General features: G+C 45.2%; 1 protein-coding gene across 1 annotated transcript in view; it reads right to left on the minus strand.

Moving 5' to 3' along the window:
• Nucleotides 1–14,325, minus strand: part of PLEC (plectin) — a 523,889-nt gene that overhangs the window by 128,308 nt on the left and 381,256 nt on the right. The window contains 5 exon segments of the mRNA XM_033935291.1: nt 696–797; nt 2,086–2,208; nt 9,440–9,666; nt 9,746–9,977; nt 12,829–13,032. Coding sequence (XP_033791182.1) covers nt 696–797; nt 2,086–2,208; nt 9,440–9,666; nt 9,746–9,977; nt 12,829–13,032 — 888 coding nt within the window.

A 14,325-nucleotide genomic window follows, 5' to 3' on the forward strand; every position in this document is an offset into this window, starting at 1 on the left:
TGGCCTGGGTAACTCTATGGCTGGCATCTGGAGTGGACCATTTAGCAGAAATTAATTCCTGCATGGTCTCCTGTACTAGAAAAGACAGATGGTTTCTTAGTGCTATCCATTTTAGGATTAGAGGAAGCAGGAGCCTGAGACTCGTGCAAAAATGTTGAGAACGTCCAGAGCCTTGGTAATAAAAGAAGGTAATTCTGCTTTAAGGAAGCCCCAAACTGCTGTAGGATCATCAGCTTCATCATTTAAAATCTCTCCTTCCTCAAGCCCCTCAGAGATATGAGAAGGAATGAAAGCTGTTGATATGCCTCCCTTGGAATGTGGGAGAGACAGAAGAGAAACAGATTCCACCTCAGAAAATGCCTCTAAGTGTCTCCAAAACAGGAGCTTATAAAGTTACCATCTACCACCTGCTGGAGATGGAGATATATTGACTGACCATGGAACATTCCATCCTATGACAGAGTTCAGTTCAGTGCTCTCTATCGCCACCTGCTGGTAGATGATCATAACCCACAGGTCTCTGGATTCATCTTCTGTTGATGATAAGGAATAGAGTGACTGCTGAAATACATCTGTAATGAAGAACTGAGATGAGCCTGATACAGCGAAGCACCCACACAGCTCTCTCTCTTCTTTCAAGACCCCCCTGGTTCTATAGTTAATGGGCCTGAGGTATGAATATTGCTACTCCTTACCTGCATGGCCTCCTGATAGCTCAGTGACGCCTGGAGACTTGCTTCTAATTTATTGTAATGCTCATTCCACACCTTATTCAGGCTGTTCCAGGTAGCATAAAGCTAGAAGAAAGGAAGAGGAAGAATCATGTTTTTGCATCTCTCTTTTGCACTGCCCACTGCCACTCCTGCCCCCTCCCTGCCACATATATAGGGCCACCATGGGGCCAATGTAGAAGCCTCATGGTAGTGCCATGCATCCATGTTTGAGTGCATAGCTTCCACCATGAGCATAATACCGTGCCAGATATAATAACTTTTCCCGATAAAACCTCCACTATTACACCGTGCCATGCAGAGTTAAATACATTCAAATTTTATGTGTGCTAAACTTGTGGCTAATAGCAAGGGGGAGGGTTACTTGTTCCATCTATCCCCGCCCAGTTATGCCCAAGGCGCGCCCCCAATCCTGCCCTAGTCCTGCCCCAGTGTTGTCCCCTCCTTTGCTGCTTGCTCTCGACGCGATTTCGAGGAAGCTTTTCAAAATCCAGACAAAGTGCCGGGTTTTGAAAAGCCGTCCAGACCCCTGGCCATGTCCTTGAAAAGGAAGACATGTCCGGGGAAAACCTGATGTCTGGTAACCCTAGGGAGGGATGCGTGTCAGGACATCTTGTAACCCTAAGTTTGGGCACCTAACGAATCAGTGCCGGTTACAGAATCCAGGCCTAACTGGACATATGTTCTGCAGTCCCAAAGCCCAATCCGTGCTCTGCTTCTCCCCTCCCCCAAAGTAAGAGTTACTACACTGCCCCTATGTGCTCCGAAAATCATTTTTCCTTCTGTCTCCTTTTCTAACAATTCCTCTTTAGGATTTTCCCACTCTTCCGTGCTCACGTGCCAAGTTCACTCATCTGTGGTGACCTTGGAGCCCCGGCAGACTTTCAGGAAAGCTAAGTGCTTTTCTTTGTCAGTCGTGTTTCCAACAGTCCACTTTTTGGGGGGCAGCTGAAGTGGCAGAATGAAAGACACTTTCCAAATAGAGCAAACGAATGGACTCAGTTCCCTGGCCCGTTCCCTCTCCCCACCAGGACTCACCAAATAATGTGGCAGGAAATGCCCATCTGTTTCAGAGTCTGCATCATTTGGGGGGTCATATTCCCTAGTGACCATTCCCACTTTTCCCTAGTGACCATTCCCATTTATCCTCTACCATCCTGTTCTCCTCAAGAGCCCATCAAACACGTCCTACGCTTTCCAATCGTCTGGCTTCTCTCTTTACCATCCAGCTCAGATCAGGGACCCAATATGCATAGCTCCTCCACTCACTCCTCATCTGGCTCTCCTCAGGGAATCACCCTTGCCTTACTCACCTGTCACACATCCTCTTCCTTCCTGTCCTCTACGTACTCACATCATCCAAACTCTTTGTAACGTTGGGCTTGTCCATGTCTCCACAGGATGACATCAGCTCCACACCAAGAATGCCCAAGGTGTCCAGGTCATTTTGCAGATTGTCAACGTCCTCTCGAAGAGCCTTACAGGGCATAGAAGAAGAAGGAAGGTTAGTTAAATGCCGGCAGGTCAAGACAGTCATCACAGGGCTCCTCAGATTAGGCAGATAGCCCACAGATCAAACACACAGCAAATTATCTACAGATCATCCATGTCCCTCGATTTCATCCTCCACATGTCTCTGCCCCATCCGAAACACTACTGACGTTGCTTTTCTATCTCTATAATGTCACCAAAATCTATTTTCTTCTTATCCCCTCCCGCTTAGACTACTGCAATCTGCTCCTCACAGATGTCCCACTAAACCATCTCTCTCCCCTTCAAAATTCTGTTCCATGACTTATCTTCCATTAGTATCACTAAAGTCACATAATCCCTCTCCTCAAGTCACTTCATTGGCTCCCTATCCACTTCCATTATACAACTCAAATTCCTCTCAGAGGGTAATTCTATAAAATGCATAAGTGATTACAATAAGACCTATATGTGTATAAATGCCAAATTTTCACTTGATCACTGCTCATGTAGAGGCACTAAGGTTTTGTGATGCTTAAGTGTACAGAGACCTCTAGAGGCTTTACTGGAATAATGAATGGCCCTCCTGTCTGGAGTGACAGCAGTAGGAGGAGTCATCCTTTGGAGGGAAAACTGGGCTCATATAAACACCAAGCCCAGGGGAAGTTTTTGTCTTTGGCTCCTACTTCCTGGTCACTGCACCATTGAGTAAGAGGAGCTCATAACTTCTTAGCCCAGCCAATGCATAGGGGACTAGAATGGTGTGATTGCTGCTGAACTGATTTCTGGCGGGAAGTAGACTACTGTCACTACCTTCACAGAAGAAGGAGGACTAGATCACTAAAAGATCCAGTAGGAAGGAGTCCCAAAACATCTACAATGATAACACAACTAACAGCAGACTCTCATCTGGGGAACGTACTTTGAGCTTGAAGGACAAAGGACTTACCATCTGGGAGAGGAGCCCCAGACAGGGTAAGGTTGCAGGACTATGACCTGGGACTTCTATTCAGATAGAGGCTCCCAAGAACCAATCTACTTAAAAGACCATATAGCAAGTCTTCAGTCGTTTTTCATGCTTTAGTACTGCTGTATACACAGGAGTTACTATTAAGCACTTTTCTTAAGTTTGACTGAAGCAGTGGTGTGAGGTCAGGGCTTTCAGGGGATTCGCCCCACCCCGTAAAGGCCCTGAGGGCACTGCTCTGAATTTGATTGGTTGAGCAGGCAACAGGCAGATGCTGCTCAGCCAATCAAATTCAGATCAGTACTATCAGGGCCTTCAAGGGTTCGGAGAATCCCCAGCCCAAGAACCTGCTTTTTTTGGAGGGGGGTTAGACTTTTTGTTTGATGCAGTTTGACTGGCTGTGCAGGCGGCCTACTTAACAAATCAAGCTGCATTAAGCAAAAAGTAAACAAAAAAACAAAAAAAAGCCGGGCTTTAGTGCTGGGGATTCACTGAATCCCCTGAAAGCCCTCACCACATGCCACTGGACTGAAGAATCCAAGTTACAGGAAACCATTTTGTTCAGAATTAATATTCTGGACTGCTTTCACTGCTGAGTGCGTAGATTGTGGGGCCAACTGGCATCCCAGCTCAATCTGGTCACGGCCCTGACCTCCCTACAAACCTTAAAAAAGTCACTTAAAATCATTTGCACTTAAGCTCACCAGGCAAGAAAGGATTCCACGTGCATATATTACAGAATGCTTATTTTGCAGGTAGGCGCACACCTAAGTGGAACCTAGGCCGAGTGTGGGCCGGACTCATGCTTAGGGTTGCCAGATTTTCCAATCGGAAAATCCGGCCTTCCCAGTTCCGCCCATCCCAACCCTGTAATGCTCTAATCCCCCCCCCCCAGTCTCCCCTAGCCCTGGCCCCCTTTCCCGCTGCCTGCTTTTGTCAGGCAGGGAGGAAGTCCACTGGGTTTTGAAAAGTCGTCTGGACCCCCAGACATGTCCTCAAAAGGGAAATCAGGACGTCTGGTAGCCCTACTCACGCTTATGGTGTAACTTAAAGAAGTATTTCGCTTGGGCACGTCTTGCAGTTCTATGGCTGCTTAAATCACAGGCGCCTACTACCCTTTATAGAATAGAAGCCGAATAAGTGCCCTCTGGGGACTGATATTTATTTATTTTAAAATTTATATACCGTATATTACCTATACGGTTTCCATAGTAACAAGCATAAAATGTTAAACAAACATACATAGTTCAACACTCTTAAAAATGGTCGATAAACATCAGAAATCTTCAAATCCAGTTTGAATATAAAATTTCAGTTCCAAAAAGCCTTCACAAACCGTTGAGTTTTTAACATTTTCTTAAATTTCATTCTCGCAGCGCACAAACGCAGAATTCCTGGCAGGGTATTCCACAGCTTTACACCCGCTACAATCTTAGGTGCACCACTACAGAATTGCCCCCTCAGGGTCGCCTCCTTTTTGCCGCCCAGATGATAAATAGTGAGAGTCGATTCTACCCAGAATCCATTATAGAATACTTGCATAACCTGACACCGGCACGCCTTACATTTCCACGTCTACAGATAGAAAAGCCACAGGCCTGGCCTAAATGTGGCAAAGGCCCATCTAGCTTACAGTATTCGATCAATTCCATGTGTGAACGCCCCCTTGATTGACATTCTAGGCCTCTTACGTGTGCCCTTACAGAACAGCACCTAATCACTTTGGGAGGAAGTTCTGTGTTAGGATCCCTACCAGCGCCTAAGTTAAGAGGGAAATGCCGTTTCAAACAGGACGTAAATAAAATTTCAAGGTGCCTGCCATGACCCATACAAATGGCGCTGGAATTTCGCCTCTGAAGGCACCTACCGGCGGTTCACATCAACCTGTGTCTACATTTCCGGCCCCTACCTTTGCCGGAGGCGCAATGCTCTAAACAGTGCCGTCACATGATGGAGATGCGTTCGGCATGGCACCATTTAGAGAATCCGGGCTTTCTGCCATTTACTTGTGCAAGTTCTGGCATTCTATAGATTGAAATTCACACACAATGGATCCTACAATATAAACTGACTAGTATTCTTTTGTAATCCATTGAATTTGTACCATAATGCTAAAATGATGTTCTTATATCTGGATAGTTCTTCTTATATCAGTTTCTCTCTCCTATCTTAAGCTGGGAAAAAGCCTCAGATCTGGAGCATATGCACCAACCAGTGTTAAGAACATAAGAATTTGCCGCTGCTGGGTCCATTGTGCCCAGCAGTCCGCTTCTGCGGTGGCCCCCAGATCAAAGACCAGTACCCTGAGATAAGCCCTACCTGCTTACGTACTAGTTCAATAGGAACCAACTTTGTCTTGAATCCCTGGAGGGTGTTTTCCCCTATAACAGCCCCAAGAAGAGCATTCCAGTTTTCCATCACTCTCTGGGTGAAGAAGAACTTCCTTACGTTTGTACGGAATCTATCCCCTTTTAACTTTAGAGAGTGCCCTCTCGTTCTCCCTACCTTGGAGAGGGTGAACAACCTGTCTTTATCTACTTTGTCTTGAATCCCTGGAGGGTGTTTCCCCTATGACACCCTCCAGAAGAGCGTTCCAGTTTTCTACCACTCTCTGGATGAAGAAGAACTTCCTTACGTTTGTACGGAATCAATCCCCTTTTAACTTTAGAGAGTGCCCTCTCGTTCTCCCTACCTTGGAGAGGGTGAACAACCTGTCTTTATCTACTTTGTCTTGAATCCCTGGAGGGTGTTTCCCCTATGACACCCTCCAGAAGAGCGTTCCAGTTTTCTACCACTCTCTGGATGAAGAAGAACTTCCTTACGTTTGTACGGAATCTATCCCCTTTTAACTTTAGAGAGTGCCCTCTCGTTCTCTCTACCTTGAAGAGGGTGAACAAACCTGTCTTTATCTACTAAGTCTATTCCCCTTGAATGTTTTGATCATATCCCCTCTCAGTCTCCAACTTTGCTTTTGCTCCTGATTTCAATCATCAGCCAAAACCACCATCCTACCTTTTATCTTTTTTTTCATATATTAATCTTTTTTTACTTTTCTTGTTTTCTCTTTAGACTTTTTATCACTGTGTATTACTATCAGGAGAGTCAAAACAGCCTGATTACGTTCAGTGACAGCTTGTATCAAAGTGATATACGAGAAAAACTGATGAGGTCAAAGAATGTCGAAAGAGTTGTACTTATCTGGAATGTTGTGTTCAAGTTGGTAAATCAGAACTGCTCCCACGCTTTTGTGCAGTCTCACAGCGTCATAGCGTTTCATGGTTCAGTTGTTCATCCTGCTGCTTCAGGATTCATTCATGTTACGAACGGCTTTCTCTTTTCATTCAAACTTCCAGCCTTTCTCAACTGAACCGCAACACGCTGGCCACGTTGGTGAAGACAGAGGCGGCTAATGCTATGAAGTTGCAAGCCATCACTACATTAAACCATAGGGGACAATGCAACGCCAGATTTATTCAGCGTTTAGTCTATACACGAAAACATCGTTAAAAATAAACGGCCATGAATATCCAATCGCCAAAACCATAAAAATACTAGGCATCACTCTAGATACTCACTTAACCATGACTGACCAAACAAACCTACTGGTGAAGAAATGCTTTTACATGCTGTGGAAGCTAAGGATTATTAAAAAATACTTTGACACAACATCATTCAGATTACTGGCGCAGTCGCTGATCCTATCTACCCTAGATTACTGTAACATCGCCTACCTGGGCATCCCCCCAAAAAAACAGTACAAAAATTAAGATTAGTGCAAAACACTGCAGTTCGCTTGATCTTTGGACTAAGAAAAAAAGACCACATTAGCCCCTATTACAAGAAATTACACTGGCTACCTGTGGAGGCGCGAATACTGTTCAAATTCGCTTGTATCTGGGGCCTAGCACCTTCCTACCTGCAAACACACTTCACTCTACACAACCCCACACGTACAACCAGAAACAAAAACATCTTTGCCTACCCAAAGATCACAGGCTGCAAATACAAATCCTTCCTAGGCAGAACCTTCATGTTCCAAGCAAACAGACAGCAATCCTGGCTGGGAAACCACATAAATAAAGCCAGACAGACCTACAACACATTCCGAAAATCAATTAAAACCGTTCTATTTGACAAATTCCTTGCTTAATGAGATCACCTCTCTCAGGATTTTTTTTTTTTTCCTTCACCTTATAACCCCATTGTATTATGTAACATCTTTCTTCTCTCTTGTATTCTTTCACCATGTTTCTCCAATTCACGATGTAACTTCCTTCTTCTTGCATTTTGTAATTCGCTGATTGTCCAGCCTTCTTTCTATGTGAACCGCCTAGAAGTCAGTTTGACTATGGCGGTATAGAAAAATAAAGTTATTATTATTATTATAAATGCATCGACGAACAGTTGCGTTTTCAACTGTTTCCTGAAACATGTACGATCTTTACACAGTCTCATAACTCTGGGAAGGGAGTACCAGAGCTGTAACGCCCACTACTGAAACATCATATCTCTTGCTTTCTTGTGGTAAATCCTAGTTTCCTTATCATTTATAAGCCTCATACAACCCTCAGATCGTAGCCTACGATTAGTCTGGTAAGCAGTGTTCCCGCTAAGCTGCGCTGGCGTGCGCTGGCGCACAAAATATTACATCGCAGCGCACAAGTTTCACGTCACAGCGCACACTCGAGCGGAGGTGAGAGGAAGCGGCGGCGGTCTGCCCTGATCGCCTAAGATGCAGCAGCGGCGGCTCCTTTCATGATCCCCGTAAATTACGGGGATGCCGCCGCTGCTGCATCTTAGGCGATCAGGGCAGACCGCCGCCGCTTCCTCTCACCTCCGCTCGAGTGTGCGCTGTGACGTGAAACTTGTGCGCTGCGATGTAATATTTTGTGCGCCAGCGCACGCCAGCGCAGCTTAGCGGGAACACTGCTGGTAAGCTTTCCAAAGATTTTGGAAACATGCCGGAGCAGAAGAATATACCACCTGTTGCACCTTGTGGTATATTCGCTGAGGGAATGGAAGCCAATACAATTTTCTTAGAACTGGAATAAGATGTTCAAACCTTGGCGTACTAGATATTAATCTGGCTGCCAAATTCATCAGCTGCTGGAGTGATCCTTGACTGTAACATAGATCTGAAATGAGCTCTCTGAATGGTGTAATCAAAAGAGGGTTTTTCACTCTCTGGAAACTTAAGTCCATTAAGGCGTACTTCCACACTTCAGCTTTCAGAATTCTAGTACAATCCCTAATACTAAACCACCTGGACTACTGCAACATCACCCATCTGACAATCCCCTAGAAGCAAATGCAAAGACTACAACTGATACAAAATGCAGCAGTCAGGATGATTTTCGGGCTGAAGAAGTCCGATCACATAACCCCTTCCTACCGACTCCTACATTGGCTGCCGATGGAGGCGCGCACGAAGTTCAAGCTAGGATGTCTCTGCTTCAAAGTATTAAATGGTCTAGCCCCAAAATACATTACAGACCTCTTCTCATTCCCAACCAACAGACATGAAAGAAAAACACACATGAAATTTGTCTCCCCAACGGCTAGAGGGTGCAAATATAAGAGACACCATCAACAACTGCTATCATATCAAGCAGCCATATGGGGTAAAGACCTAGAAAAACTAATTGCACACACAAACAACTATGAAGAATTCAGAAAACACCTAAAAACTCACCTATTCTTGAAATACCTAGGCAACGAACCGGATCATCAACCCCCCTCGTAACATCACCACATACCTGAACGTGCAAACTGTTAACCCCAACCCCTATTCGCTAAATATGAACACTCTATGAACTTATGGAATATTTCTACTTTTGTGTAAACAACTTGGCACTTCCTGGCCTTGCAACACACAAACTGACGTTAACATTATTAATGTTATCAGATGTACACTGCTATACTCTTTAATTCGCTGTACGTAAAGTTTCTCTTGATTGTATTTACAGTTTCTTTTATTGTAAACCGCCTAGAAGTCGCAAGATTGTTGGCGGTATATAAGAATAAAGTTATTATTATTATTATTAACATGTTCCCTTCTCTAGCCTTCGTCAAATCCCACTCAAACCCCTCACTTTTTCAAAGCTACTAAACTGGTTGATTTTAGTCTTATTTCTCATGGTAAATGTTCTAAAAACCTCCTATTTGTCTTCCCTCTGTGCCTTGATGAGACTAAGTTCCCCCAGAGCAGGGGCTTCCTCTCATAAGGGAAAGGGGATGCGTTTGAGATATTCGCCTTTCTGTTCATAAATACCTGCATAGTGTTTAGCTTTGTTCTGATGGAATCTGGGTCAGAACTGGCCTCTTCTATGTCCAGAACCATCTGCTGTGTATCATTCAGGGTGATGGTCAGCTCTGAGAATCCATGCCAGAAACGGTCGGCCAGGGTGAGCAGACTCTTCAACCAGCACTCCCGCTCCTCGGCCTGACTTCGGAGGCTCTGCCACTGCCCCAACAGCAGCTCTGCTTGGTCCTGGATCCCTGCACAAGAGAGGTTAGTGGGTCAAGTGTTTGGCATCCCCTGTCACCCTTCTCTGTTATCACCTCCCACCTCTGGTACCTTTAGCTGTGAGCTCGGAACCCACTGCCTGGGTGTTGGAGAGAAGTTCTTCCACGTGTCTCTGGATCGTATGCAGAGACACCCCCAGCTTCTCCAGCTCCCCCAGGACCAATGTATTATCCCGGATCTGCTCTCGGATGCAAACTGACTCCCCTCGGAGGGAAGGAAGGTGCTGGAAGCGATCCTGCAATCGTTCTATGCACTCTGCCATGAGATCCATCCTCTCTGTAAGCTGGGGAGCGGGGTGGGGGGTGGGGAGTGAGATAAAAACAATGGTGTGATACAAATATTGAACAGCGGCTGCTGAATCCAGTCACATAACAGTATAACAGGAAAACACAGGAAAAAGAGAGAACATACAACGCAAAGAAATGCAGAGTAATGCATTTGGGGATTAATAATAGGAAGGAACCGTATATGCTTGGAGGAGAGAAGCTGATATGCACGGACGGGGAGAGGGACTTTGGGGTGATAGTGTCTGAAAATCTAAAGGCGAAAAAACAGTGTGACAAGGCAGTGGCTGCTGCCAGAAGGATGCTGGGCTGTATAAAGAGAGGCGTAGTCAGTAGAAGGAAGAAGGTGTTGATGCCCCTGTACAGGTCATTGGTAAGGCCCCACTTGGAATATTGTGTTCAGTTTTGGAGACCGTATCTGGCGAAGGATGTAAGAAGACTTGAGACGGTCCAGAGGAGGGCGACGAAAATGATAGGAGGCTTGCGCCAGAAGATGTATGAGGAGAGACTGGAAGCCCTGAATATGTATACCCTAGAGGAAAGGAGGGACGGGGAGATATGATTCAGACGTTCAAATACTTGAAGGGTATTAACATAGAACATAATCTTTTCCAGAGAAAGGAAAATGGTAAAACCAGAGGACATAATTTGAGGTTGAGGGGTGGTAGATTCAGGGGCAATGTTAGGAAATTCTACTTTATGGAGAGGGTAGTGGATGCCTGGAATGCGCTCCCGAGAGAGGTGGTGGAGAGGAAAACTGTGACTGAGTTCAAAGAAGCGTGGGATGAACACAGAGGATTTAGAATCAGAAAATAATATTAAATATTGAACTAAGGCCAGTACTGGGCAGACTTTCACGGTCTGTGTCTGTATATGGCCGTTTGGTGGAGGATGGGCTGGAGAGGGCTTCAATGGCTGGGAGGGTGTAGATGGGCTGGAGTAAGTCTTAACAGAGATTTCGGCAGTTGGAACCCAAGCACAGTACCGGGTAAAGCTTTGGATTCTTGCCCAGAAATAGCTAAGAAGAAAAAATTAAAAAAATTTAAATTGAATCAGGTTGGGCAGACTGGATGGACCATTCGGGTCTTTATCTGCCGTCATCTACTATGTTACTATGTTATACAAAATGCTTCTGCTTATTTTCAAAACCAAACACACTAATATCCCAGCTTTCATTGACAAACATCTGATTCCCCATATTCCCTCCCGGGCACTCCGATTTAATAATCCAAATTTACTAGCAATTCCATCCATAAGGGAGATATTCTATGAAGCTATTTTCTCGGTCACTACCCCCTCTCCATGGAACCCTCTACCATTAGACATTAGATTAGAGCCCTTCCTGGACAAATTTAATTCCAAAACATAAGCCTTCTTCTTTAAGGATGCTTACCATGCTTGAGATGAGATCTATCACGCAGAGAATGCAAAACACTTGGGTATGATTGTATGTGATGATCTTAAGGTGGCCAAATAGGTTGAAAAGGTGATGGTGAAAGCTAGAAGAATGCTAAGTTGCATAGGGAGAGGTATGGCCAGTAGGAAAAAGGAGGTATTGATGCCTCTGTATAAGATTCTGGTGAGACCTCATTTAGAATATTGTGTACAATTCTGGAGGCCTCACCTTCAAAAAGATATAAAAAGGATGGAGTCGGTCCAGAGGAAGGCTACTAAAATGGTGTGTGGTCTTCGTGATAAGGCGCATGGGGTCAGATTTAAAGATCTCAACATGTATAGTTTGGAGGGACGTAAGAACATAAGAATTGCCGCTGCTGGGTCAGCCCAGTGGTCCATCATGCGCAGCAGTCCGCTCCCACAGCGGCCCCCAGGTCAAGGACCTGAGCCCTAACTGAGTCTAGCCTTACCTGCTTACGTTCTGGTTCAGCAGGAACTTGTCTAACTTTGTCTTGAATCCCTGGAGGATGTTTTCCCCTATAACAGACTCCGGAAGAGCGTTCCATTTTTCTACCACTCTCTGGATGAAGAACTTCCTTCCATTTGTATGGAATCTATCCCCTTTTAATTTGAGAGAGTGCCCTCTCGTTCTCCCTACCTTGGAGAAGGTGAACAACCTGTCTTTATCTACTATCTATCTAACATTATCTTGAATGTTTTCATCATGTCCCCTCTCAATCTCCTCTTTTCAAGGGAGAAGAGGCCCAGTTTCTCTAATCTCTTATTCTACGGCAACTCCTCCAGCCCCTTAACCATTTTAGTTGATCTTCTCTGGACCCTTTCGAAAGGCGGGAGAGGGGAGATATGATAGAGACATTTAACTACCTATGTGGCATAAATGCGTATGAGTCGAGTCTCTTTCATTTGAAAGGAAGCTCTGGAATGAGAGAGCATAGGATGAAGTTAAGAGGTGATATGCTCCGGAGTAATCTAAGGAAATACTTTTTTACAGAAAGGGTGGTAGATGCGTGGAATAGTCTCCCAGAAGAAGTGGTGGAGACAGAAACTGTGTCTGAATTCAAGAGGGCCCGGGATAGGCACATGGGATCTCTCAGAGAGAGGAGGAGATAGTGGATGTTGCAGATGGGCAAACTAGATGCTTTTTGTGGCAGTGATCTTAAAGGGATTGCATGAGATTTTGTGGGAACAGTTTTCTTCTTGTAGGGCTGTCAGGTGACTTCACGTTTCTGCACAGTCCGGGTTTTATTTAACAAATCCAAGAACTTGTAGATCCAGTTTCTTAAAGAGGAACAAGAACTCCAATTCCCTGGAAGTGAAGAGCAATGAGATGCCTCTTTCCGGCGTACATGCTTTCATTATATTGCATGCTGCACTTATTGACTCTCCCAGGCCTCTCCTGGACGCAGGGCTTCCCCATCTTACATTGGTGCTTACCTGGCTGAACCGAGGCATGACATCCTCCAGCACAGCAGCTGCCAGACGCACCCATTCCCTGATGCTGGCATAGCGCTCCTCGGCCATCTTGCTCTTCCGCTGGAACTCGGCACCTCCGTCTGGGCTGAGCTCAGCCAGCTGCGAAGAGACCCTCTGGAGCTTCATCACCAGGGGCTTGTGCTCTGCGATGGCCTCCCGTAGTTGCTAAGGGAAGAATAAGGCCGTTGGATTTCCACCCCAAATCATGCTGGGCACTATTTTTATTTAAAGCATTTTTAATCCGCCTTTATAATAATAATAATAATAATAATAACTTAATTTTTTTATACCGCCACAATCTTGCAGCGAGTTACAATCCAGTATTACATACATAGTTCAGGATTTGCACAACATAAAGATCCCATATTTCAGCAAAAATCATAAGATTATACCATCTCAACCTATAAATTATATAACTTACAAAGATGATATTCAGAAAGTAAAGTATTAACTCAAGAAGACAAATATTTGCTTAAAAAAGCTTAAACAAACAAATGGATCTTAAGCAACTTTCTAAATTGCAATAGATTTCTCCAGAACCGTAAGGGCCCAGACAATGCATTCCACATAAATTTCAAAAGCACGCATGGTACACAGTCTTAACAATTTCAAGATCTCTTGTAACAGCCACAGCTGCTTGTTCCGGCTTCCAGCTGGATCAGAATGAGGGCTGGAATGTGCTATCAAGGATTTCCCGCTATTAGATCCCTTCCCTGTTCAGCCCTCGACCAAAAACCGCCAGGAGCAACATAACTACAGTACGTGCTAAGTCTGGCCACTAGGGGGAGGAAGAGGTCACAGCAAGTGAGCAAATGACTGCAACATGTGTACATGCCAAGGGCCAACAATCTGGCTAGGCACTGCGATATCTTACACAGATGGGTGTACACATGAGCACACTATGGGAGGAGGATTCTAGTAATTGCATTTGTGCATCTAAAGGCAAACATTTACAGCAGCTCTATGGCTTGCACAAATGCCGACACCTAACCAGATAGGCACGTATGTATTCTATAAAGGAAAACAGGCACCTACATCCCTTAATATAATAGGATCCAATTAGGTAACCTCTAGGTGCTTAAACCAAAGGACCCCTTTATAAAACTGCCCACAATGTGTTACCATTAAAGAGCGATTATAACAGTGCATCGCAAACTGTGTGTCCCCTGAAATTTCAGGTGTGCCATGAGACGCTAGGCAGGAGGAGGGCGAAAGCCACATCCTGTAGGCAATCAGCCGGCACCAGCGCCTCACCTTCTCTCTGCGCATCTTTCCTGCCGGCACTGGTGGCTCAGGGCCTATCTGGAGGGCCTTTGCGCATGGGCAGATGTCAAGGTGATGGCATCACACATGTGCGTGATGTCATCCTGTCGTCATCTGCGCACTTCCGGATGCATCGAGCCTCGGCTCGACATAGTTTGCGGGACACTGAATTGTAAGATTCCTCCCTCTGTCACC

Source organism: Geotrypetes seraphini, chromosome 2 (assembly GCF_902459505.1).
Source record: "Geotrypetes seraphini chromosome 2, aGeoSer1.1, whole genome shotgun sequence".
Classification (NCBI taxonomy): Eukaryota; Metazoa; Chordata; class Amphibia; order Gymnophiona; family Dermophiidae; genus Geotrypetes; species Geotrypetes seraphini.